This window comes from Lates calcarifer, linkage group LG5 (assembly GCF_001640805.2).
Source record: "Lates calcarifer isolate ASB-BC8 linkage group LG5, TLL_Latcal_v3, whole genome shotgun sequence".
In the NCBI taxonomy this organism is placed as follows: Eukaryota; Metazoa; Chordata; class Actinopteri; family Centropomidae; genus Lates; species Lates calcarifer.
Genome location: NC_066837.1, coordinates 19,131,291 through 19,156,746, shown reverse-complemented (window position 1 = coordinate 19,156,746; position 25,456 = coordinate 19,131,291). Strand labels below are relative to the sequence as shown.

The 25,456-nt window shown below is 37.4% G+C and overlaps 3 protein-coding genes and 1 long non-coding RNA gene across 7 annotated transcripts; 1 reads left to right on the top strand and 3 right to left on the bottom strand.

Moving 5' to 3' along the window:
• Window positions 1-3,911: 3,911 nt before the first annotated feature.
• LOC108875780 (CD209 antigen-like protein E) lies at window positions 3,912-6,681 on the bottom strand. Of its 4 annotated transcripts, none has more exons than XM_018664917.2 (6): window positions 6,518-6,681; window positions 6,085-6,174; window positions 5,600-5,668; window positions 4,716-4,858; window positions 4,475-4,575; window positions 3,912-4,376 (listed from the first exon to the last, which is right to left on the bottom strand). In XM_018664917.2, the coding sequence occupies exons 1-6, from the start codon at window positions 6,615-6,617 to the stop codon at window positions 4,229-4,231; spliced, it is 651 nt and encodes a 216-aa protein (XP_018520433.1). In that variant the 5' UTR covers window positions 6,618-6,681; the 3' UTR covers window positions 3,912-4,228. The 4 variants fall into 4 exon arrangements, with proteins under 4 accessions (XP_018520433.1, XP_018520431.1, XP_050926666.1 ...); XM_018664915.2 differs by having other exon boundaries at window positions 6,485-6,677; XM_051070709.1 differs by lacking the exon at window positions 5,600-5,668.
• A 1,240-nt stretch (window positions 6,682-7,921) lies between these two features.
• On the top strand, window positions 7,922-15,159 carry LOC108875776 (C-type lectin domain family 4 member M). The gene is made up of 7 exons (XM_018664907.2): window positions 7,922-7,998; window positions 9,582-9,674; window positions 10,998-11,084; window positions 11,313-11,555; window positions 11,856-12,019; window positions 12,148-12,254; window positions 12,701-15,159. The coding sequence occupies exons 2-7, from the start codon at window positions 9,596-9,598 to the stop codon at window positions 12,855-12,857; spliced, it is 837 nt and encodes a 278-aa protein (XP_018520423.1). The 5' UTR covers window positions 7,922-7,998; window positions 9,582-9,595; the 3' UTR covers window positions 12,858-15,159.
• LOC127142438 (C-type lectin domain family 4 member M-like) lies at window positions 13,771-24,437 on the bottom strand. The gene is made up of 6 exons (XM_051070282.1): window positions 24,217-24,437; window positions 23,951-24,136; window positions 16,922-17,064; window positions 16,649-16,749; window positions 15,999-16,119; window positions 13,771-13,806 (listed from the first exon to the last, which is right to left on the bottom strand). The coding sequence occupies exons 2-6, from the start codon at window positions 24,102-24,104 to the stop codon at window positions 13,771-13,773; spliced, it is 555 nt and encodes a 184-aa protein (XP_050926239.1). The 5' UTR covers window positions 24,105-24,136; window positions 24,217-24,437.
• Window positions 17,836-19,285, bottom strand: LOC108875818 (uncharacterized). The gene is made up of 3 exons (XR_001959926.2): window positions 19,234-19,285; window positions 17,973-18,080; window positions 17,836-17,893 (listed from the first exon to the last, which is right to left on the bottom strand). It is a non-coding gene; the product is annotated as an uncharacterized LOC108875818 (long non-coding RNA).
• Window positions 24,438-25,456: the final 1,019 nt, after the last annotated feature.

Genomic DNA, 25,456 nt, shown 5'->3' with positions numbered 1-25,456 from the left:
AACTTTTTCTTATCTTTCAGCAGCTTGCCACTCCCACTTCTACCGCCTGTGTGAGTTCTTAAGATATGGTTAAGTTTAGGCAAATAAAAATTCTTAACGTTCTTAAAGTTAGTAAGATTGTGGTCGTAGCTACAATTACAAAAGGATGCTGACAAAATATTTGTTGGAGACTGAAAACAACTATGTCCTTGAATGTCACACAAACGCCATGCTTTTCTTTTACCACTGCAACAATAATATCATACCACTCCTTTCTTTGCTACGTAGAGGAAAAGAGAGTCACAACAGACCACTGTTAAGACAAACAGGTTCTCTTGAGAGGAAATTACCAAGAGTGTTGTTTTTCATGGGGAGAACAGTCTTGATGGTGTGGCCATTAACTCAGTTCAGCTACCAAGAACAATATTAAACTACTTGTACTTGATAAACTGTGTTCTGTGAATATGAATATGATTATGTAATATGACTTGATAGCGAAAAACAGGAAGAAACTGTAACCAGCCGAGGTGTCCATGTGAATATGATGGTGTTATATTTCCATATTATGCTTAGGCCATAATACAACCATGTTCATGTCAGCCTGTTTGTAAACATCATTTAGAGCCAGTCATTTCTTTTTAAGTTAGTCAGGCCACACAGACATGAAATGGCATACGCACACAGCTATGATACTATCAATCTGTTACAAATGCTATAAAAGTATAAGAGCCTTTGTGCCATAAAACAATAAATTATCATTATCTGCAAACGAGCATGTTTTGCACAAAGTAGATCAGTATAGAAAACACTGTCCTGTATGATCAGTTGGAGAAAGTAATCACACATACAGGTTCAGTGAACACTAACTCAACATTTAGACAGGTGCTTCACTTAGAGGGCTGTGTTTGATTAAATGTTGAGAGTAAAACCTGAATTTCTTCACCTACTGTATATGATAAATAAAATATAATTGTCTCCTGCCACTCTCCATCTACCTACTGTATTGTCCTCAGACTTTACTCTTAATCCACTGACTGCCAGATCCACCTGCTCACCTCTCTCCTACTCCCAATCACCTGAGCTTCCCGGCTACTCACACAACCTGTTCCCGGTTTCCTGATTTTTCCAGCCATTACTTAAACCAGCTCCTTGTCAGACTGTCTGTATCCTGTATTACTATGTCTCAATTTGCATACTTACGTAAATACTCACATGTGGTATTTTGAATGCATAAGTGTGTTTATTGACAATGGTGGAAACATGCAGTGCACTATAAGCACCCAGATGGCGTGCTCAAAATGGTCAAAAAGAGTGAAATTCTGGATACCTCTCACCCTCAATGGATGCCAGATGGCACCAGTTTCCATGTTGCATATGGGAAGTAAAACATCTTTACATCAAGTGAGCAAAGTAACCAGCAATCAAGATCACAAGTTGCGATTATCATTTCCAGTAACTGCACAACATTGTGCAACAGTTGTCAAAATCCACACACTATGCCCATGATTATACTGTGTACACAGTGCACTACATGTAAGTGTACTAATTGAAATATCCAATTTGTGACACAGCATATGTTCCCATGTGCCTGCTATCTGTGTGTAGTAGCCTGTACCTGCCTGCCTGTCCATCCATCCATCCATCCATCCATCTGTCTGTTAGCCTGATTCTCTTCAGTTCATATATTAACTGCACTTGCCTGCCTGTGTGTCTGTACTTGGATCCTCCCTGCTTGTGCTGCTACCACCAAGTGCAACAGTAATTGGTTTTACAGAAATTAGGTCATAATGTGCCCCAGCAAAGACTCCAGCCTACCCAGCGATTCAGAGTTATTTAACCGGCCTCTTAACAGGCTCTCGTCAGGTGAAACCACCCCATCATCCTCCGATGATGGCTCAGCAACAGATAGCTGTCTCCCTACTGTATCTGCCGCTAGCACAGGTTTAACAACACGCTGCTGCTGCTGCTGCACAGGATTCCCCATCCCACAAGACTGTGACCCCTGATGTAAATAAGGTTTTAATAAATTTACATGGCAAAGCTGAGTCTTATGTTTACGCTCAGGTGTTTCCAACAGATAGTTCAACTCTGAAACATGGCACAAAACAGTGTATGGACTGTGGAAGTTTTCCTGGAATGGAGAAGTTACTATTGGCAACAAAGCAAGAATCTAGTCATCAGGACTGAACTGACGTTTTTCTGTCCTGCGATCATATAGCCATTTCATCTTAACCTGTGTGGAGGTTAGGTTTTCTGTAGCCCTCTCCCCCATCACATACAACAGATGCCGGAACCCACTGACAAAAATCAAGAAGGTCGACAGGGAGTTCAGACTGCGCCACATGATCATACAAGAGAGTCAACGGCCCACTGACTGTATGCCCAAACACTAGATCATTTGGGTTAAATCCAGTGCTTTCCTGCACCACCTCTCTAGTGGCGAACAACAACCAGGGCAGTCCCTCCTCCCAATCCTGAGCCAGCTCGACACAGTACCCATGTAGCAGAGACTTAAGGGTCTGGTGAAATCTTCCCAGCGCCCCTTGGCTCTGAGCATGGTACCCAGAAGCCTGATTGTCCTTCACCCGGAGCTGTCTCAGAACCTGAGAGAACAGGTGGGACGAGAAGTTCGTGTCCTGGTTGCTCTGAATCACCTTAGGGATCCCAAAGATCGAAATGAATTCTGTCAGTGCCCTAACTACTGACTTGGCAATGATGGTGCGCAGAGGATACGCAGCTGGTTATCTTGTGCTTTGACATATCACTGTAAGCAAATAGTTACTACCAGACTTGGCTGTGCCATGGCTGGTGTAGGGATCAAAAGAAGTCTGATTGGGTTTCCCGGTCAACTGACATGTGACATGTTTTAATGTACCTGGATACATTCTTCTTCAACCGTGGCCAAAAATAAAATAAATAAATAAATAAATTAAAACAGTTAAGGACATAGTTACATGTCTTACCAACCCCCAAATGCCCCAACTGATCGTGTGAGGTCCTCAGCACCTCCTCCCGGAATTTCCCTGGAACAACAACTTGAAAGACAGGGTCACCGATAAAATTCCCTCCTTTTCGGCTACCCACACAAAAAGAGAAAAACATGTCCGAGTCTCGCTCACAAAACTGGGGGACTATGCGCAGATTCGTGGTCACGTCAAACCCATGTGAGGGTTCAGCAAACCCACCAGGAAATTGAATTAGTTATATTAACTGCTGCGCCAGGCTGCATGTTGGTAAAAAGAACCAAATGCCTTTATTTTTGGAAGAAAAAAAAAATCAGTTTGTATTTTCCTGTGTGTTCACATGTGTAACCTCAGAGTGCAGGTCCAGTCTGGCTCCAGGGTGTAGAACAGTACGGTAGCTTTTCATCTGCCTTGTCCTGTTGCTGTGATGAGGGGAAGGTGTCTCAACATTGACACAGATATTCAGCCGTTGATCCATGATGTTCAGGTGCACTGACAGTTCAGTGTTTGTCCTGAGCTGCCTGAAGCTGTCAAAGTCTTTAGAGTGTGATACTGTCTTAAAAGAAGCTGGTGCTCTCTACTTATGCATATGTTTCTCTGTATTTAACAGGAACTAGAGGATGTGGCAGGAAGCTGTATGATGGTAATTTCTATTTTTGCTTATAACTATTCATCTATTTATCTGCAGTTTAGTACAATACAATACACAAAGTCATTTTCATTACACACAGCACAAGTAGCAGAACATGACAAGCCATATGCTAAAAGAAAGAAGAAAGAAAGAAGCTTAAAAGAAGCTGGTGCTCTCTACTTATGCATATGTTTCTCTATATTTAATAGGAACTAGAGGATGTGGCAGGAAGTATTTTAAGGTGACAATTATTACCTATTTGGTTAGAGCTATCTCTATGTATCTACATCTATCTAGCTTTCTACTTAGCTACAAGTTAAAACAATGAGACATTTGAATTATAGCTCCATCAGAGTTGTCTGTACATTTTTATTTTTATAAAATGTGCCTCAGTATTTTGTAGGCATACAGTACCAATAGTCATACACATAGTCATTTTCATTGCTTCTGCACAAGTAGCAGAGGTGATGGCAGCAGTTAAGGCCAATCTAAAAGCTCAGAATTAAATGATTGCATTGTTACAGCATCAAAATCCAAAGTTCAACTCATTCACATGTACAGAGCCACATTATTGTGTAATAGAATATACTGTATGTAAATTTGTACACTTAGATTAGACATGAAGAGGATTTCAGCTTTGGGTTTATATGCTGACTTATAGAGCCACTGTCTTTTCACAGATCCAGAAGTTTTGATCTCCACATGGTATGTCATTCCAGCTGTTTTCCTCATCATGGAACTTTATTTCTACACAGTCTTCAGTTTTGCCTTCATAATCATTGGGTTCACCAGAGCCCCAGTAGCTGAAACCCAAAAGACAAATAATCTTTTAACAAAGAAGACAACCTAAGATGCATCTGTGCAATGTAAGCAGCTGAATAAAAAAAGTAAAAGTGTGAACCTTTTGGTCAGTGGAGTGCCATCCACCCATTTCCACTCTCCCTTTGTCTCTCTGAGAGTCAATCCGATCCAGCTGATCCTGTGAAATTTTCTTGTAAAGTCCTTGTTTACAGAGAAAAACAGTAATCAGAAGAAATGAAACAGATTTCCATTCATCCCACACCAATTCATTACATTGTCACTTTCTCTCTTAATATTGTCTTTCTTAATCTCAAACATATCTATGCATAAAACACACCCACCTGTTCTTCTCTGCTGTTGATAATCACCAGGTCTGCACCTCGCCGCAGACAGTCATCTCTACTGTCTTGCCAGGATTTCTTTATAGAGGAAATGTAATAGAAACTAGGTCGGAAATACACCCATCCTTGTTTAAAATAGTGATCTGTTATGGAGGGAGAGAGACCTTCAATATCTCAGAAATTAACAAAGTCTAGACAGTCAAACGTTATTGAGCCTGGAGTGTGCAACTGGAGCAATGTTAGACTTTTACATTTAGTTATTATATATATTGAATAAAATGACTGATTTCTGATTAGTCATCACCTGCTGCTGCTCTGTGAGTTGGATTTCATTCAGTTGTATGTTTCAGTAAAAAATCTGTTTTCATCTGCAGTTTTTATTTCTGTTTCACTGAGTCATGGTCTGTTAAACTGGGTCAGCTCTACTGTGATGTGTTTGATGGGTTTTTTGTTGTTGTTGTTGTTGTTTGTTTGTTTTTTCTGCTGCAGTTCTTCCTGTGATCATTTTTGCCCCATCCACCTGGAACACACTACAAAGCACTTTAAAAATTCATTCATTTTTAACTCTTGGTCATTTTAAATCCACAATCCTAAACCTTTTATCCTCTGCTTGGACCTGTTTTAATTGATTCTGTTGTGATATTATTTATTTATTGTATTTATATGCTTATTTTAACTTGATTGTTTTTGTTTTATCTTGTATTTTTTATTTATTTATTTATTTGCTTGACGTCATTGTAAATTGAGGGACTCTGATCTCAATGAGTTACTAAAATAAATAAATATTGTACATGTGTAGCGGATCATCTTATCAGTGTGTTTGGCAATGACACAATGTATCGGGGTATCATAAACCCATAAAGTATGTAAATCCTCACACTTACCAGAATCAGCCAGAATTTTGCAATTGACTTCAACACCTGATGTCTTATTATCAGGTCTGTCTGAAAGAGCTGAAACACATATCCAAATCTTTATATGTGATTTCATGTATGTAAGAGTATAAGCAAGTCTGCATGCTGAAAATTGTGACTTGGGTTTCATCTTATTCTAAAAGTGGAGATATGAGGCATGAAGTATGACTGGAAAGTCCCATGCTCCTCTTCAAGTCTCACGTCAGTTATCATGCACTGTAATTACGCCTTGTTTGTCTCTGTTTCTAAACTTCCCCAAAGTTGTGTCTCTATCAGAATATTTGCCATCCATAAATTCTTATGCAGCACAGATAAAGTGATTGTCATCTTGTATTTGCAATATTTCAAACTGTGGTGGTAGCCACATACACTTTCTACTCTTATGAAATAGTTAATTTCCAAAACATCGGGGGAAACACGGGGCAAAAGTAGAGACACAGTTTTAAACGACTCACAGAGAGTAAGTCGCAGGGAAATGTTGAGAGCAATTTGGAGGATACACAGGAGTCCAAAGCTCACACCAACCAGTCTGTAGAGTTTTCTTCCTGAGTGCAGAAATCACATCAACACAACACACACGGAAAAATCATTTGATGTCCAGTGGACTGATGGACATGGACTGATATGTAAAGATCCAGTCCGGGTTGTTGTTATTCAGTGTTATTCAGATAATTCAGTCAAACTGCTTGTCATAAGGTTGTAAAAAGGCCAAAGTAATTTTTATACATTTCCACATACAGAAAATACTGAAAAACAGATTATACTTGCTTTTTCAAATAAGATACATTTTAGTCCAGTGCTGCTTTTATGGTTGAAACAGAAAATATGAATTCAACTGTAGGATTTCTGTCTTACCTGACACGGCAGAGATCACTGCACTGTCTTTACCTGTGTGGTTCTTTGAGGGGGAGCCTCTGGCCAATTGATTAGGTGCATTGACGTAGTCCACATGGATCTCAGATTGCTCTTTATGGAGAACTCTCGCCATATTTTACTTACTGACTGGAGACTGACAATGGTGACAAAGAATGTGTTCTTCAAGAATGTTACTGATGCTTAACCCACTTCCTCTTATCTTTTCCTATGAAGCAACACATGCTCTCATTTTTTACTGCCGCCAAGGAGATTATGAGGTTATGTTACATTTTTCTTTTTCTTTTAATAGTTGCTCCAGCTAGAACTTGTGCAAATTCTTTGTCAACCACAAAGTGCAAAATGTTAAAAGTCAAAGAGGCTCCTAATTTCCTGTGTCTTACACCAAGGATTCATCAAACTCTATAGGAAGTAAATTTTTGATAAACAAACAATTACTTTAGAGTTTAATCCACACCAAATATTAAGTCAAATATCCTCTTACACTTTCCTCTTTAAAACTAGTAAATTTTTTATACAATTCTCATTACTTGTGCACTTAAGTAAAACATTTCTTTGCCTCAGAGCAAAGCTTGACCTTTTAATTTTTTACAAATGAATCACAGATTATGCAAGAGAAATAAATCAAAATCACAGGAATTTGTAACACATTACATTAGCTAATAAATGGAAAGACAAAGCACTTGTGGCTTTGTTAAAATATTTCACTGCAGAGGAGTAGATATGTAAAGGCTCTGAGAGTGCCATTATTACACAGTAAGACTCTTAAACTCTCTAAAGTATTGGAGTTAAGTATATAGTAATATTGCTTATATGGATGTAACATCCGGGCCCTTGTGAGCCATTTATATCAATATATGTTTATGTATATGTTTTTATCTAGTCATGTAGTCATGTGACAATAGAATCAATAGAAACACAATGTCATGCTATATTGCAGCACAGTATTTCCAACACTGCCTACACTTCTCGAGGTCCTCTGCCAAAGCTGTGTCCCAATCTTTTAACTAACACGAAGCAGAAGTAGGCTGTAGAGAATTTGTCAACTGGTTACCGGAGATGATGGTCATCAGTTACTCAGCACATGTCAGATTCATCTTTATCAGGTCTGTTCTCCTGAAGCAGTCCATTACCTTCCATGCTTCTGCCTCTTGCTATGGTCAGAAAATATAACTTTAGAGTTGGGAGAAAGAAAAAGAGGAAGTTCTCAAACCTTATTTTCATGGTTAGACGTCAGGCAAACAAAGGAAGTGAAATTGTAATGAATTTAAAGCATGTGAAACCATGATCTCACATGCACAAGACAACCAACTTCTATCTCTCTATCTGTTTGGACACCAATAGTTCAAGAGTGACGCATTTCAGCATGTGACCTTCGTCAGAGTTAAGGCCACGAGCAAAACATTAATAAAGGTAAAATTATGCCATATACAATAAGTGTTGCTGGAGTTTTGTGTCTTTAGACCTTTTCCCTCCTTTGTGCGCTTCAAAAGAAGGTAATGTTGTTTTAAACACTCTACTCTGGTACACAGAATGTAAACAGGAAAGCATGATTACACCTTTTCTCACTCATTTATGTTAAGGTAATTTAATGTGCATGCCATCAGTGTCACCGGGGGGGGCATGGTCTGTTGAATTGGGTCAGCTGTATTTGGTGGGTTTTTTTGTTGTTTTTTTTTTTTGTCTGCTGAAGTTCTTCCTTTAATGTTGTACATCGGCTGTTTACATTTAAGGCTTCTTAGCAGTGAGGAGCTGGGCATGGTTAAATTGCATGAGGGAGAGTGAAAATATTTTGCAGTAAATGACATTCTGTTAAATCTGGTGCTTTTATGGATATATATGTGTGTGTGTTCCCATAGCTGTGATGGCAGCAATAACTAAGGAGTTTTAGCAGAATCCTTTGTTTATTTGTATTGTGTTGTTTGATAACTTGAATCTGGCCACCCTCTTCCTACCTGAGCAGCAGTAAAGTACGGCTCAAGTAAAATGCCATTCTGTGGGAGAGAGAGTAGGCGGCAGCCAGCTGTGAGGCCATTGCCTCTGTGTCTGACTCCTTGCGAGCCATTTATATCAATATATGTTTATGTATATGTATATGTTTTTATCTAGTCATGTAGTCATGTGACAATAGAATCAATAGAAACACAATGTCATGCTATATTGCAGCACAGTATTTCCAACACTGCCTACACTTCTCGAGGTCCTCTGCCAAAGCTGTGTCCCAATCTTTTAACTAACACGAAGCAGAAGTAGGCTGTAGAGAATTTGTCAACTGGTTACCGGAGATGATGGTCATGTTGTTTTAAACACTCAGACAGATCTGTGGACTCCTGCCCACAGATCTGTCTCTACAGCATCACTTTTAAGGTTTAGTGTACTGCCCCTTACAGCATGGCACTGCATATAATTTTTGCTTTTCTATAAATTGAAACAGCAGTGGATAATGGTCGGGTTTAATGTTGTGGCACTCATACAGTCACATATTTCAACACAAGTGAAACTTCTTTTCATGGACAGGAGTAAAGACTGGTGGAGCAGACAAAAGTGTTTCTGTCTTTGTGAGTTTTATTTGTGCCGCCTGCTTTTTCAGGTTCAACCAAGTTGTCTAGTTTGCCAATGTATTATGATTGCTGAGTCAATTCACACTGGTCATTTCATGATGCACAATGGTGGAAGTGTTGTCTTGAATGTGTTACACAAACACACATGTTCCATGTAATGCAGTATGTACCAGTAAGGAATTAGTTTTCAAAACCTCTGTCGTCAAACTCTTGCACCCTGGTTCATATTCATTTCTACTGACCCTGTCATTATTTTTTCCCATAGATGCCGTAAGACTTTTGAGGTAGTTTAGTTTTGAGTTATATTCAACTCCACAACAAGAAAACTGAATTTGAGGGGAAACAAATGTAGTGTAGTGTTAATCACATGTTTGATTTCCTTTTTGTTTCTTCTGTTATTTTGTGCTCTTCCAAAACTGTCTGCTGAGTGTGTTATGTCACTTATGATGAAGACACACACCAGAAAAGGGAACACACAATTTGCCAATCATATCAACTTGAAGTTTCACATACTGCAGAGGCCACCAGGAGTATGCAGCAAATGGAGATGTTGGATTCTGTGAACGAGCAACCGAGATGTGGACAAAAATGTAGGAATACAAATCAAACAGGTAATAACACTCATCATCTTAATATTAACACACAGTACAGTCAAATAGCACTGGTCAATATAGTCTTTGTACTTGATCATCAAGTGTTTTCTGTATGTTTAGCCACACTAGCACCATGTCAATATCCTCCTGAGACCTGGCCCATTCATTTATGTCCTTTATAATGGACATTTTGTTCACCTTTATCTTTCTTAAGTATTTGGAGTTACCCTTCCAAGCCAAAGATATAATCTGCTCCTTTTTTCTTGTTTTCTAAATTTAGTTCTATTTTCACACAGATATCGTCCTGTTGTCCTCTACAATGGACATGCTGTGAAATTAAAATAAAAAATATGTTTAAAAAAATTAAAATTGTAAGGTGTTTTTTTTGGCCCAAATAGATAGGAAATCACACAAAAACAGAAATTGTTTTGTTTGGTTCTCAGGAGGATATAATAAGGAAACAGTTTGATCTGTAAAACTGCAAAATGTTCTAACTGAACGCATCAGCACAATGTTTACATACAATGTGTTCATAATACAGCTCATAGCAATACAGTGGTTATAGGCACTAAAAGGACTTGGTTAAGGTTGGTTAGAGGAACTTTGTTGTCTTGGTTAAAATCTTTAAAAGTCAACACTAACTTGGAGCACAAGACATGACATGAGGTACAGGACATGAATTACACCACATCAAGGAAGTAATGATAGGATTTCCTTTTAAGGTGTTTTGACAGTGCACACTTTTTTCAATCACATTTCTGAAACCAAAAGATCAAGAGAACTGTAACCAGTGAATTCCATGTGTGTTTGTCTTAAGTTGAAAACATTAGCCCACCTGGCTAACTGGTTACCTACAGTGATGACCTGACATAATCATGACATCGTAACTACAGGTTACATTAGATAAAGCCTTATTCAGGATACTGATTGTGTAGTGTCTTAGATTATCTTTCTGGACATCGTTTTGGTTTCACTTTCAAATTAACTGGCTCGGGTAATGTGGATAATGTGTTTACAACACTTTTGTGTTGAAATGCTGCATGTTTCCAGATCTCAGGAATTGATTTGGTGAGAGTGATGTAATTGCAACTGATAGAAATGATGACAAAACCTACAAGACTCAAGCTGTAATTATCCATGTTAACATGTTAATATCCATTATAACATGTTAGTGGTTTCTTAGAGTTAACAAGATAACTCAATAAACTACATAGTAAACATGAACATTGCCAAAGAGCAGAGGTGCCGTGTCTCTGTCTTTAATACATCAACAATAGATCATGGCTGCTACTATTGTTATGGACTTTGATTGTTGTTGGTCTGTGTGTGTTGATTTTGCAGAGAGAAGATTCATTCAGCTGCTTTTCCTCAGCTTTGGTGTGCTGTGTATCACACAAGCCATTCTCAATGTTTCTTTACGTCTTACTTGTGAGTGTGGTTTCTTGTCCTTTAATGTGTATTTCAAAAACATGGCATTGTGTAACCTGAAATTTGCTAAGACAGCTGCACAGACAACACCACAATTTTGCACAAACAACACTCAGTGGTGTAATGTCACAATTTGTTGTAAAGGAAAAAAAAACAATTTATTTAGATTTCATTAAAAAAAATAGAATTTAACAATTTTCTGTTTTTTATTTTATTTTTTATTATCAGTGTACTCCAACAAGGAATCAACTCCCCCATTCTGCAACACAACTCATATTACTGACCAAAACCAGAAGAAGAAGTTGGGAATTGATTATGATCAAAAGAGGCTTGGTGATTGCAACAGGTTACACGAGAGATTCAATGCCTTGACCCGAGATAAAAACCTGCTTGAAAACAGAAACACTGAACTCAACAACAGGATAATGACATTGGAGGAGGAGAGGGACAGACTGAAAATGATACTACGGGGTAAGAAAAAAATTGGTTTAAGTCACCAAATCAAATCAAAGTTGACTTCAGTTCTTACTTTAACAACAAATATACTAAATGTTTTTCTAAATGTTTGTCTAAAACATAAAATATGAATGTTTTAATCATTTTAGCATCAGCAGCATGTTAGACCTTTATGTGAGAAATTGTTAGTTATGTTTATATTATTCTAATTATTATTGTCAATTGTAAAAGTAAGAATAGCATCTGTGTCTGTACTGCACCCAAATGCATCAGAGCCTAACATGTGATGTGTGGTTTGTTTATTTCACCTTCCAGAGCTGAGTGGTTCTGTGACCTCTCAGCAGTGTCCCACAGACTGGAAGAACATCAGGTCCAGATGTTACTTTCTCTCCAGTGAGAGTAAGACATGGGAAGAAAGCAGAAGATACTGTCTGAGTAAAGGAGCTGACCTGGTCGTGATCAACACTGAACAGGAACAGGTACTGAACAGTAAATCTGTGTGTGTGTGTGTGTGAGAGAGAGAGAGAGAGAGAGACAGAGAGATATTCATTGATGTTGAAGAACAACTGTTGAAGTCATGGTCATTCTGTTGTCTCAATCTCAACAGAGAGACTTGTACCGTCTGGATGGGACTTCTAATCTCTTGTTCTGGATCGGTCTGCACGACACAGGTGGGACCTTCAAATGGGTGGATGGATCTGCGCTGACTAAACCGTAAGGCCTTTAGGACAACCCTCAATCTCTCTGCTAGACATCAGATATCAGTAACACAGAGATGAGTGCTATTTAGGCAGCTGTAGCAGTGCTTGGGCTCATACAAAATAATCAGTGTTAGCACTGCCAAGAAATACTCAGTTTAAGAGTTGCTCTGAGTTTTTATTTTTAATAGTGATAACATTTTCATTTATTAATTATCATGATTCTTATTATTATGAAACTCACCACTTCCTGCAGATGTTTAAGATCATGTTTTTATGATGTTATTAAAACCAATCAATCAATAAAGGGGGGGACTTTGTCTTTTAATGTGAAACATTTGTGCATAATTTTTTACTGTGGAGGTGTACAGTATTCTTCTCGGTTTATTGGTTCAGTTTGATAATCCAACATGAAAATTTAAACTGCACCTCTCTGACCTCCATCATTGTATCGTCCTTTAGATTTTGGCAGTCTGGTCAGCCAGATCGTGGTGGTCCTAACAACAGAGAGGACTGTGTGGAGATGTATCACTCTAACCCAGTGCTGGCCAACTGGAACGACGCCCCCTGTGGAAGCAAGCGGCACTGGTTGTGTGAGATGGATCCATTTACCAGTTAGTGTCAGATCAAGAACATAATGTAATGTGTGTGTATATGTGATTGACTTAATGTGCTTTTGCGTGCAGCAGCTCAAAGAAGTTCACATTGTAAAAATCTCTGAATAAAAGCTGATTGTTAAACAACAATACATGAAAACATTACAATACATTAAATCCTATTACTTTATAAAGGGAGACTTATAAGAAGATTTTACCCAAGTAATTAGTAAAGATATCTGCTGGCAAACTGAAATACAAAAGATGACGTTACTGTCAGTAAGGTACTGCTTTTAATTCTTTAAACCAAATTTCTTTTAAACAAATAGATAAATATGAGCAGGTGCAATCCAGTACTGACAGTATGTATCATTACAGTAATAATGACCTTAATAAGAATTAATAATTGAAATTCCACATCAATGTAATTTCTGCACCATGTGACCCTCAGACAGAGGGAGTGTTCATGACAGAGCTCGCTGGTAAAACATGAGTCATCTTTAAAGGTTCTGAAAGTTTCATAGGTCAAATACAGAGAAATCAAATCTCACATTTTCCATGGTGGAAGTCTGTTGTGCTGCTTTCGTCAGTTTCTCTGAGTCTTTAGTCTTTGTCAGGATGGAGGAAGTTCTCAGCAGAAGTGATAATTTTGAGGAAACAGAGTCAAGTGAAACTTTTCTTCACTGTTTTGTTTACATTTAAAAGATGATCATGTATAAATGATGTACCTGGAGACAAACATAGCAACCATGGAATCCTCAGCCTCCATTTTGTGCACACCAGTTTTTACAGACACATCTCACCTCTGTGATCTGACGTTTTATCCAGTCCATCTGCAACAGACCTGAGATCAAACCCATGTTTATCTATGTAGAAATGTTCACATCTGACAGTGTCCTCAGTCGTAGGAGAAAACAAGCACCTTCCCTTTGACAATTATGGCTCCAGGGTGTTGTAGCAGTCCTCCACCACCTGAGGGAGCAGAACAACTAAACATTTCAGCAGATCAGAAATTAGAGCGAGCTATTGACCTCCATGGAAGCAGATGGACACTGTGGACAATGTTACAGTTTGTTGTAGTGGCTCTGACATTTTGTGTTATTTTAGCATAAGAGCACTTAAATTACTTTTATATCTCTTCATTGTAGAGACTCTTTAGTGACCTACGTACTGTGTAATGAGTCAAGGATTTTTTTTTCACAGCAGACACTTTGACCTGTCATAGTAAGAAGCACAGGTGTTGCTAATTACATGGATGTGTTGTATTGTATCTCAGTAAGTCATGACAGTGTGACAGTGAGCCATGATTTATGAGGGGCCCCTAGGGACGTAATATAGAATTACCATGCACATACAGATATGAAACCAACTCACTCACATTATATACTGAAATCTCTCACACATACAAGTAATTATAAACTCTTACATATACAACTGAAATGTTCTCTCACACACAATATTGAAATGTTCTCACACACACACACTTGAAAAAATGTTCTCACACACATATTTATATAAACAGTTGTGTATGTAAGAGCTTTTTACTGGTATGTATGATAGGTTTTCAGTATATAATATGAATGAGTTCGGTGTCACGTGTATGTACAAGGTAATTCTGAATTATGTCCCTTGGGGTCCCTCATAAAATCTGCTGTCTTGATTCTCTGCAGCTCTTCTTCTGCAGATAAATGGATGATGCTGACCTTTTTTTTTTTAACATGGCAACTAGAAACTGTGAAAACTGACCTGGAGCAGTAAAAGATAGACTACATGAAACTGGCTCTTGCAGGTGGTAAGAGAAATGGCCTGTGAGTCCCGGAGCATCATGGGCTGCACAGAAACCCTGTCATACTAGGTAGTAGTAGAATTAGTATGTGTAAAATTCCTGATTTTGGCCAGCAAACTGTGCCACATGTCTACAGTTATTTCTACAAATTTTCTGAAAATGTCTGAAGACAAATGTTGACTTATGCAGAACTGTGTCAGTATTATTTATCAGCTGCAATGGAACTTGAGAAGACATGCTACATATCTGTGGATCACTGACTACACCTGTCTTGGATTTTCTAAGCCATCATCAATATTATTAGTAACACCTGTGTTTTTCCCATTATTAAAAAAGGTGAAAAAGATGTGAAAAAAGCCTAATGATGTCCAATTGTGATGTTGAACATCCAAAGATTGTCATCCTTATGCTCCTGATTGTGACTCTGCAATCCTCTGATATATAACATCATATATGAAATTTGTGCTGTCGCTCTTGTATGTGATTTGTACTTTGCTTGGGCCACTGTAACAAACAGCCATAAAAATAATTGCTATCGATGTTCTTTTAATTTTGACTTTGTTCTGATTAATGCTTGGTGTCCCTAATGAACAACCACACAAAAGTATGGAAAAGGGGGTTAAACAACATGACACTAGACGACACTCAGCAATATTACATCAGGAATTTGATTACTTTTTATATGGGATATCACTAAACTATTCTCAGTGGGTAAGGTTGATGCATGGTATCAATAAAAACTGAATAAAGTACACAATTAGTCCAAACAATAGACAATAGACTACATTACTGTGATATTATGTAAATATGCTGCTCACAGTTTTTATTACAAAAAAAATTAAAGTCAAGAAATAAATCATGACAGTAATGATTCCCAAGCTGCAGATATTGGAAATGTTTTAGTTAATGTATGAGTATAAATCTATGATTATACATGCTCATGTTGTTATAGTGCTGTGGATGTGTTTTTATTGATACAATGCAGTGTTGTTACACACTGGGAACTACCATCTGTGATACTGGAAAAATAGACATGATCCACTGCAACAGACACTTGATGGCATCATCACACATGCCCCACGGATCACACAGTATCCAGGTTATGTCAGAAGTGAACATAAAACAAGCTTCATTTCACTGTGGCACATCAGATAATGAATTATTTTTGAGGATAACAGTGAAACACAACAGATGTTTGACAAGTTCAAAACTTTATTGAAAGCAAATGTATATATTTCAAATATATTTGAAATTAGTCTCAATAACAAGAACCAGAGTACACACTTTAATCTGATCATCTCCAATAATCAGATTATTAACAGCTTTAACATACATTTCATTGTCATATTTTCTTTCACACATCCACTGTTTCACAAACCCAGAAATTGTTTTGTGAACAAGGTATGTCATTCCATTTCAATAAAGGGTCATGGTCATCCACTGGGATCTCTGCACAATCCTCTTCTCCATAGTTGTCAGGCTGTGAAGGTAACCAATACCTGTGAAGAGAAAACAGAGCAGAAATCACTTTTCTTTCACAGTTTCTGTGTGGACTGTGATTCTGCTGACTGTACTCAGCTCCAGCTTTAGGGTGAGTAAATTATATTCATCTAAAACTTTCATCCACATATCATGACAATGAGAGCTAAACTTGACTTCAAATAATACAGCTGAGTTATTGTTATGTGTACATCATTAAATGAGACTGAGATTGAAGAATAATGATAAGTGTCAGTCCCCACTGTTACTTTGGAGTTGTGAGTTAATAAGAACAACTGCCTGACTTGTTTTTCTGAAACTTTTGAAATTTGTTATTTGATTTGATGAATTGCCATGGAATTTTTTACAGACAACCATGGTCTCCAGAGGATGAATTCTAATTACTTTGGTGATCCTCTGACTTTTCATCGGTCAAAATTGGAATTTGTCAACTAGATTTTTGACAAAATACCTGGTCATTCCCATCTGCCTCAGCTGTTCTTTGTGTTTACTGTAATTATAACACAACTTTTTGTTGTTTTTTGATACCTTGTGCTCAGAGCTGACCATCCACCCATTTCCAGACACCCTCCTCTTTCTTGGTCAGTCAGCCCGATCCAAACTCTTTTGTTGAGAGCAATAAGAAATCGCTGTTTGAAAGAAAAATTAAGATACATGAGACATGATAGTTAAACACAATAGCACAAAAACACTAGGTGTGCTTTCATCATTGTTGAGTACTTATCAGTAGAATTCATAATGAATTCTAGATAATAAAAAAAAAATTCTAATTGAAAATTATATAGGGTATTTTTGTCTCACCTGTTCTTCTTCACTATTGATGATCACCAGGTCAGTTCCTTTCTGCCGACAATCCTCTGTGCTCTCCTCCCAGGTCTTCTGCTCAGAGGATATGTAGTAATATTTGGAGCCAAAACTTCTCCAGCACCCACAGTGACGTTTGTCTGTGTCAACACCATCAAAGTAACATCATCATTCACAGTAATCAATTTTCATTCATGTCCTGAACTAGCCCCTTGAAAGAGCAAACACAGTTATTTCAAGTGAATCAGTGACTTAACTGTTCCTTAATTCATACATTTACAAGTGATGGGGGTGTCATTTTGATCATACATTAGATGAATATGAAGGAAGCACTGAAGCACTGAGAGGTGCTTTCTTCTATTCCATGTTAGTTCTTTAGTAATAAATAAATAAATAAATAACATGGCTTAGAGTATAAAAGGCTGTGAAACAGCTGCAGTGCACACAGAATCATACATTAGATGAAAGATATTTCTGAAGCACTGTGAGGTTCTTTTCTTAGTCCATGTTAGATGGAGGACCAGAGGGTCATCAAAGAGTTATCCACTGAGGACCATGAATATTAAATGGCATAGCAATAATTGCTGACAGACCTTTCCCATGTAAGCTGATATATCAATAATGAACTTACAAAGCACATAAGCACTGAATCAAACTTTGAGTGATTTGTCAGCAAAAATGAAGAAATAAATAATTACCTTGAATCATTCTTGAAAATCTTTTCTCTCATTGTTCATCTCTTCAAACCTTTTTTTGAAGTTGGTCTTGTTCTTCAGCCAGGATGTTGTAGCTGTTCTTTAACTCATTTCTCTCTCTAGTCAGGATGTTGTAGCTGGTCTGTAGCTGCTCTAATTTTTCAGTCAGGTTGTTGTAACTGTTGTTTAACTCATTTCTCTCTCTAGTCAGGTTGCTTGTAGTCGGTCTGTATCTGGACCATCTCCTTTTCCCACTCAGACCTGCCTCGGGTGTCTGTAATAGCACAAACAAACAAACTGTTAACCATTATCACCTGCTGTGCACTCTATGAGCTTACCAACTCACTACTCACAGAGGAAAACCAGAGTTATGAGTCCAGCCAGGAGGAGAAGACACAGCAGACCCAGAAACACTGCAGCAGCTCTGCAGGAACTCTTCTTTATATCGTCAGCACCTGAAACTAGAAGTCAGTATTTATCATGTGTTTGTTGCTCCATGTGAACTCAAATAAAACTGTGTAGCGTAAACTTATTTTGGTCTAGATATTGTTTCTCTGAGAATAATGATTATAGAGAAATAATTTGCAACAGCCAATAGGAAACTTGATGTTGATCAGATTAAGTTTTCATAGACAACATTTGTTTTCTGCCAGAATATTTGTAGTGTGTAGTGACTACAGCATCATTAATGGTTTTTATGGTTATGTTCAAGAGCTCACAGCACTCGGTTAAAGTCAGGAAAGGATCATGGTGTGGTTTAACACGAAAAGGTGTCACAGTCATTTCAGACACAGTGTGTTTATTTACAGGGGAGACTGTGATCACAAACCCTGATCTCTGGTAACACGGTCCTGCCATCCCCAGCTGCCTCTTTGTGCATCTGGCTCAGTTCATAAATACAGCGCTTATGTTAAAAAAAAGAATTAACTAAAAACCATGAACATGATCATGATCCAACCAGTAATTTAGTCTATATGGATGTAATTTCTAGGCAACCAAGTTGCTCTATTGCAGTGTTGGTCAGTCACAATACAACTCAATAGATACATATATTTATATTTCATTTTGATAGTAGTATGTTGCTCTAAGCACTGCTATATGCCTGAGAATGAGAGAATGTCAAAGTGGGTCTGTAATGTTATTTTTCTCTGTTTTTTCTGCAGTAAATATAAACTATTTGTTCTTCATGCTGGGTTTGTGTAGGTGTAATCCCTTCAGTTTTAAAATACTGCTATTTAATCTAAACGAGGTAGATTATTGATATGTCCTCTCCATAACATCTGTACATTGACAGAGCTAAGCATATTGTAACTTTGCTTTTCGATTTCATTTTTGACATGTATTCATCCGTTGTAAGTTTCTTCTGGTCTTAAGCTAAAACCATAAATGACAAGAAACTAGACTCTTACTCTTTTCTCCGACCTTTGACCATCCCCATTAATGAACAATGTTTTTTTGACAAGTTTTCTTTTTTTTTTAAAGAAAATATTGTCTGTTCTGTGTTTGTGTGTGTCTGTGTGTAAGGAATGTCCACATACAGTATTTGCATGAACCTGCAGTCAACGTCCTATTAGATTATATGTAAAGCTGTGTGTCTGTTTGCATGTTCATTACCTGAGAGTGCAGGTCCAGTCCTGTGTGGTCCCTGAGCATGACTCTTGTTTTCATTTCATAAATATTTTCTGAAAATGTTTTCCTCTTGCGTCGATTATATGATGGTTCTTCTACATTGCCGTAGATATGTTGATCCATTTCGTATATTACTAGTTCAGTTTGGTCTTGAGGTGTTAATGATCCTCAGGGTCTTGAGAGTGTGCCTTGTACTGTGCTCAGACAACTATGATACCTAGTTAACAGATAGCAGCACAATTATTCACACATTTGATTCTCTGCTCAACAGGAAACTGAGGGCTGGAGGGATGTATGACCACAAGTAGTTTCTGTTGTACCAGTACTATATGTATTATTATTATTTGCATCTGTTTTACTGAAGGACAGGAGCATAGAAAATATCCTAATAATCCATAATTCAAATAATTCAAACCACAATTTTAATTAGCTGAACATTGAGGCACCCATTATCTGTGGACACTACCCATAGAAAAAACAAGTAACGAGTAATCACATGAGGCGGCCAGAAACAGATACCATATAGATATGAATGTTAGATTTACTTTATGTCTGCTGGATGTGAAAGTAAACATTTCTTGTGTATCTAGTGGCCAAAAATGGATTAAATCAGATTTGAATTTGACATAAAAAAAAAACATGCACTATTTATATTATATACAATATTTTTCTGTCCTGTCTCACATCTTGTTTGACTTTCTTTCATATGCAGCAACTTTTCCTGACTCTGTTCCTCAGTCCTTAGAAGGAAGTAACCTCCAATTCCTGAGAATCTTTCAGTGAATGCAGGAAAGCTGATAACACTTCACAGTCTCCTATTACATTAACTATATAACAGCAAATCTCACCCAGAAATGATGGCTTGATCCAAAAATGACCCAAAACTCTTTGGAAACATGTGGTGTAGTTAAAAGAAAACTGGCCAAAATTCAGTCCTATCATTGTATGTATTCAGATTATTTAAGTTCATTTAATATTTTTATTGAGACTAATTAAGTTAATTCTCAATCTTAGGATCATATTTGAAAAATAATCTCACCACAGCATCCCTTCAGTAACTGTTCTAGAGCTGCTTTATCACAGCTGGGCAACTCCATCGGCTACAAGAAGGTCGTGCTCCAGAAAGCTTCTTCACTGAATGGTGATATTGTTTTGTTAAATATATTTACTGTTTTTTAAACCCATAAGCGCCCAGACTCCTTTCTCCTCTTTAGAAAAATTATAAATTATGGGGGATATAAAACAGACTAAATGGACCACATGCAACACATTTCCAAAAAAGTTTCACTTTTTAATATAACTTTTTATTTTTGGGGGACTTCATGAGTTAAAAGTCAATTATGAGGAACTTTCCACAGCATTTAAAAGGTTGGTGACACCTGTGTCACCATGGGTTCTTATGGGAAAAATAATAATGGCTGAAACTACAGTTAAACTGAGATGAAATGAAACCAAAAATCTTTAGTCTAAGTTTTTTCTTTTGACTTTTCAGCAGGCTAAAGATCAACAGACCACAGCTCAGATCACAGCTAACTGTCAACACTGGTCTGCGGTCAGCACATTAGAGCTCAGAGCTGACAGAGATCAGTGTGTGTCTGCAAGAGGCATAGCTGAGACCGAGCAGCATTGCTGTGGTGTTGCTGTGCTGAGAATAGACTTCACCACAGTAAGTAAAGCACATGTAAATGTTCATGTTCATTTGCTCTTATAGTTGTGACTGTGTAAACTTATTTTATACCTTGCAAACCATGTAATTTATGTAGGTAAAATACATAGAAATCAAATCTCACATTTTCCATGGTGGAAGTTTGTTGTGTTGCTTTTGTCAGTTTCTCTGAGTCTTTTAGTCCTTGTGTGAAACTTGAGAGAAACTTTTCCTTGACCATTTGATGTTTTGTTTACGTTCAAAAGATGATCATGTAGAAATGATGCACCTGGAGACAAACATAGCAACCATGGAATCCTCAGCCTCCATTTTGTGCACACCAGTTTTTACAGGACACATCTCACCTCTGTGATCTGATGTTTTATTCAGTCCCATCTGCAACAGACCTGAGATCAAACCCATGTCTAACTATGTAGAAATGTTCACATCTGACAGTGTCCTCAGTCATATTGTTCTTATTCTTTATTGGACCTTGGCTTATATGTCAGAGAGGCTCTGTCTCCCACTCTCCAGCAAATCTCATGCCACTGAGAGGAAACCACAAAAACTATTCCCTGATTGAAAGTTTAGATATGTAGTTTTCAAGGCTATGTCCACACACAGGACAACATCATCATTTAAACAGATCTCATGACAAAAACAAAACATATCTGTAAAGTATACATCTTAGAGAAATGGAGCAAAGTGGATATTGAGCCCAACTCTTTCCTCAAATTAATAATGTTTCAACCAGTCAAATAAATTCACTTTTCCAATAACAATTATGGACCCAGGATGTGATAGCAGTCCTCCACCACTTGAGGGCGCAGTAGAACAACACATTTCAGCAGAGCGGAAAATTGGTTCCAACTTACCTTGCATCGTCATTTTATATATTAGATTATTACAGTAAAATGTCAAGAAATAAATGAAGACAGAAATAATTCCTAAATTGCAGATACTTGAAATCTATGATAATAGATGCTCATGTTATTATGGTGCAGTGGACATGTTTTTATTAATACAATACACCATTTTTTCAAAATCATTTTGCACACTTTACCTCCAAGATCAATTGCTGGTATTAAGCATCCAGGTTAGTAGTGCAGCCATGTCAGAAGTAAAACATAATCTTGAGATTGTCACCTCAACGTAGCTTCATTTAACCTTTTCACAGTGAAACATAAGATAAAAAAATTATTCTACAAGGATGACAGTGAAATAAGATATTTGACAAGTTCAAAAGTTTATTGAAAACAAATATATTTGAAAATGTTTATACTGAACATAAGTTTTACCATAGAAATATTATATGCAAAGACATTTAGCAGAGATCAAAGAGACACAATGGATAACCTGGTAAGTGTGTAGGACTCTTATTTAGACTCAAACACATTATCTGATCATCTCCAATGATCAAATTATTAACAGCTTTAACGTACATTTCACTGTCACATTTTCTTGTCATACATCCACTGTTTCACAAACCCAGTAATTGTTTTGTGAACAAGGTATGTCATTCCATTTCAAAAAAGATCTATGGACATTCACTTTCATCTCTGCACAATCCTCTTCTCTATAGTTGTCAGGCTGTGAAGGTAACCAATTCCTGTGAAGAGAAAACAGAGCAGAAATCACTTTTCTTCACAGTTTCTGTGTGGACTGTGATTCTGCTGACTGTACTCAGCTCCAGCTTCAGGGTGAGTAAATTATATCATTTCTCATGTTGTGTTAGCCACACTAGCAGTGAGGCTCTATGGACAACAGTGTCAGTGTTGGTTTGTCGGTCAGTATAAAACTCTCCAGTCCAAAATATCATGCAAATAAATTGTCAAATACTTGTTTTTGATACCTTGTGCTCAGAGCTGTCCCATCCACCCATTTCCAGACACCCTCCTTTTCTTGGTCAGTCAGCCCGATCCAAACTCTTTTATTGAGATCAATAAGAAATTGCTATTTGAAAGAAAAATTAAGATAATTAAGCATGCTGGTGCCATCTTTTGCTGCAACAACACAGAAACAGTAAAATTCATAAATGAATTCTAGATAAATAATTTTAAATTATTCTAATTGAATATTATATAGGGTATTTTTGTCTCACCTGTTCTTCTTCACTATTGATGATCACCAGGTCAGTTTCCTTTCTGCCGACAATCCCTCTGTGCTCTCCTCCCAGGTCTTCTGCTCAGAGGATATGTAGTAATATTTGGAGCCAAAACTTCTCCAGCACCCACAGTGACATTTGTCTGTGTCAACACCACAAAAACACACTCAACACCAACAAAGTAAAGTTAGCACTGAGGCACTGTGAGGTACTTTCTCCTATTCCATGTTAGTTCTTAAGTACTTGTTAGTAAACCAGATTCAAAAATAAAAAATATGACACGGCTAAGAGTCTAAAAGGCTATAAAATAGCAGCAGTGTTCAATATCATAAATAAGTGTTGTAAGTGTGAGGTCCTCATGGGGTCATCCTTGGAAGAGAGAGACTTAAAATATCTATAATAATACTATCATTACAATCTGCCTATGCACATGAGCTGAATTTTGGTCTGTTGACAGTGCTTGAGGGGAAGTCAGTAAACCTGAACTCTGTTAACCATAATCACCTGCTGTGGGCTCTATTTGCTTACCAACTAACTATGTGGTGTCATTTTGATCATACATTAGATGAATATGAAGGAAGCACTGAAGCACTGAAAGATGCTTTCTTCTATTCCATGTTAGTTCTTTAGTAAAAAATAAAATAAATGAATAACATGGCTTAGAATATAAAAGGCTGTGAAACAGCTGCAGTGCACACAGAATCATACATTAGATGAAAGATATTTCTGAAGCACTGTGAGGTTCTTTTTCCTAGTCCATGTTAGATGGAGGACCAGAGGGTCATCAAAGAGTTATCCACTGAGGACCATGAATATTAAATGTCATAGCAATCATTGCTGACAGACCTTTCCCATGTAAAGCTGATATATCAATAATGAACTTACAAAGCACATAAGCACTGAATCAAACTTTGAGTGGTTGTGTCAGCAAAAATGAAGAAATAAATAATTACCTTGAATCATTCTTTGAAAATCTTTTCTCTCATTGTTCATCTCTTCAAACCTTTTTTGAAGTTGGTCTTGTTCTTCAGCCAGGATGTTGTAGCTGTTGTTTAACTCATTTCTCTCTCTAGTCAGGTTGCTGTAGTCGGTCTGTATCTGGACCATCTCCTTTTCCCACTCAGACCTGCCTCGGATGTCTGTGTTTGGCACAAACAAACAAACTGTTAACCATTATCACCTGCTGTGCACTCTATGAGCTTACCAACTCTCTACTCACAGAGGAAAACCAGAGTTATGAGTCCAGCCAGGAGGAGAAGACACAGCAGACCCAGAAACACTGCAGCAGCTCTGCAGGAACTCTTCTTTACATCTTCAGCACCTGAAACTAGAAGTCAGTATTTATCATGTGTTTGTTGCTCCATGTGAAATCAAATAAAACTGTGTAGCGTAAACTTATTTTGGCTCTAGATATTGTTTCTCTGAGAATAATGATTATAGAGAAATAATTTGCAACAGCCAATAGGAAACTTGATGTTGATCAGATTAAGTTTTCATAGACAACATTTGTTTTCTGCCAGAATATTTGTAGTGTGTAGTGACTACAGCATCATTAATGGTTTTTATGGTTATGTTCATGAGCTCACAGCACTTGGTTAAAGTCAGGAAAAGATCATGGTGTGGTTTAACACAGAAAAGGTGTCAGTCATTTCAGACACAATGTGTTTATTTGCATTCAACCAAAACCACATTTTTTCCCTAACCTTTACCAAAGTGCCTCTATTGCCCAATCACAGCTGATACCGTGGACACTGCAGCAGCTCTGCAGGAACTCTTCTTTACATCGTCAGCACCTGAAACTAGAAGTCAGTATTTATCATGTGTTTGTTCCTTTTGATTTGTGAAATCAAGTCAACTCATTCAGTATTTTTAGCCACTCTAGCAGCATGGCTCTAGATAAAATGTGTCATAGAATAATGTTCTTATACCACTAATTTACAACAGCCATTACGTTTTAAAGGGCACTAAATCTCAATCAGATTTTGTTTTCTATTAACAAATGAGGAAATGGGTCACAAATATGTTGATACTGAACAGTAAAATGTTCATGTGTTTTCTGTAGTGACTACAGCATCATTAAACTTTTCTTTAAAATCATCATATCATGTTTAAGACCTCACACTGCTTGATTAAAGTCAAGAAAAGATCATAGTCTGGTTTAACAAGAAAAAGTTCACAGTAACTTCAGACACAAAGTGTTTATTTGCACCAAAACCATGTCTGTACACTGACAGAGCTACACAGCCAAAAACTAATAATTGTCTGACAAAGATCAGTTTAAAAGGATGTAGGGTGTGACCATGGTTATTAGTTCAATAAAATAAATTGAGCGCAGTATATTAAAACACATTTGAGAATCCAGTATTATCAGTGTACTACAACAACATTTGACAATCATGTGTTGAACTGATGACATCTGTGAATTAGAACTACAGTAATGTTTTGAGATGTTTCTGAAA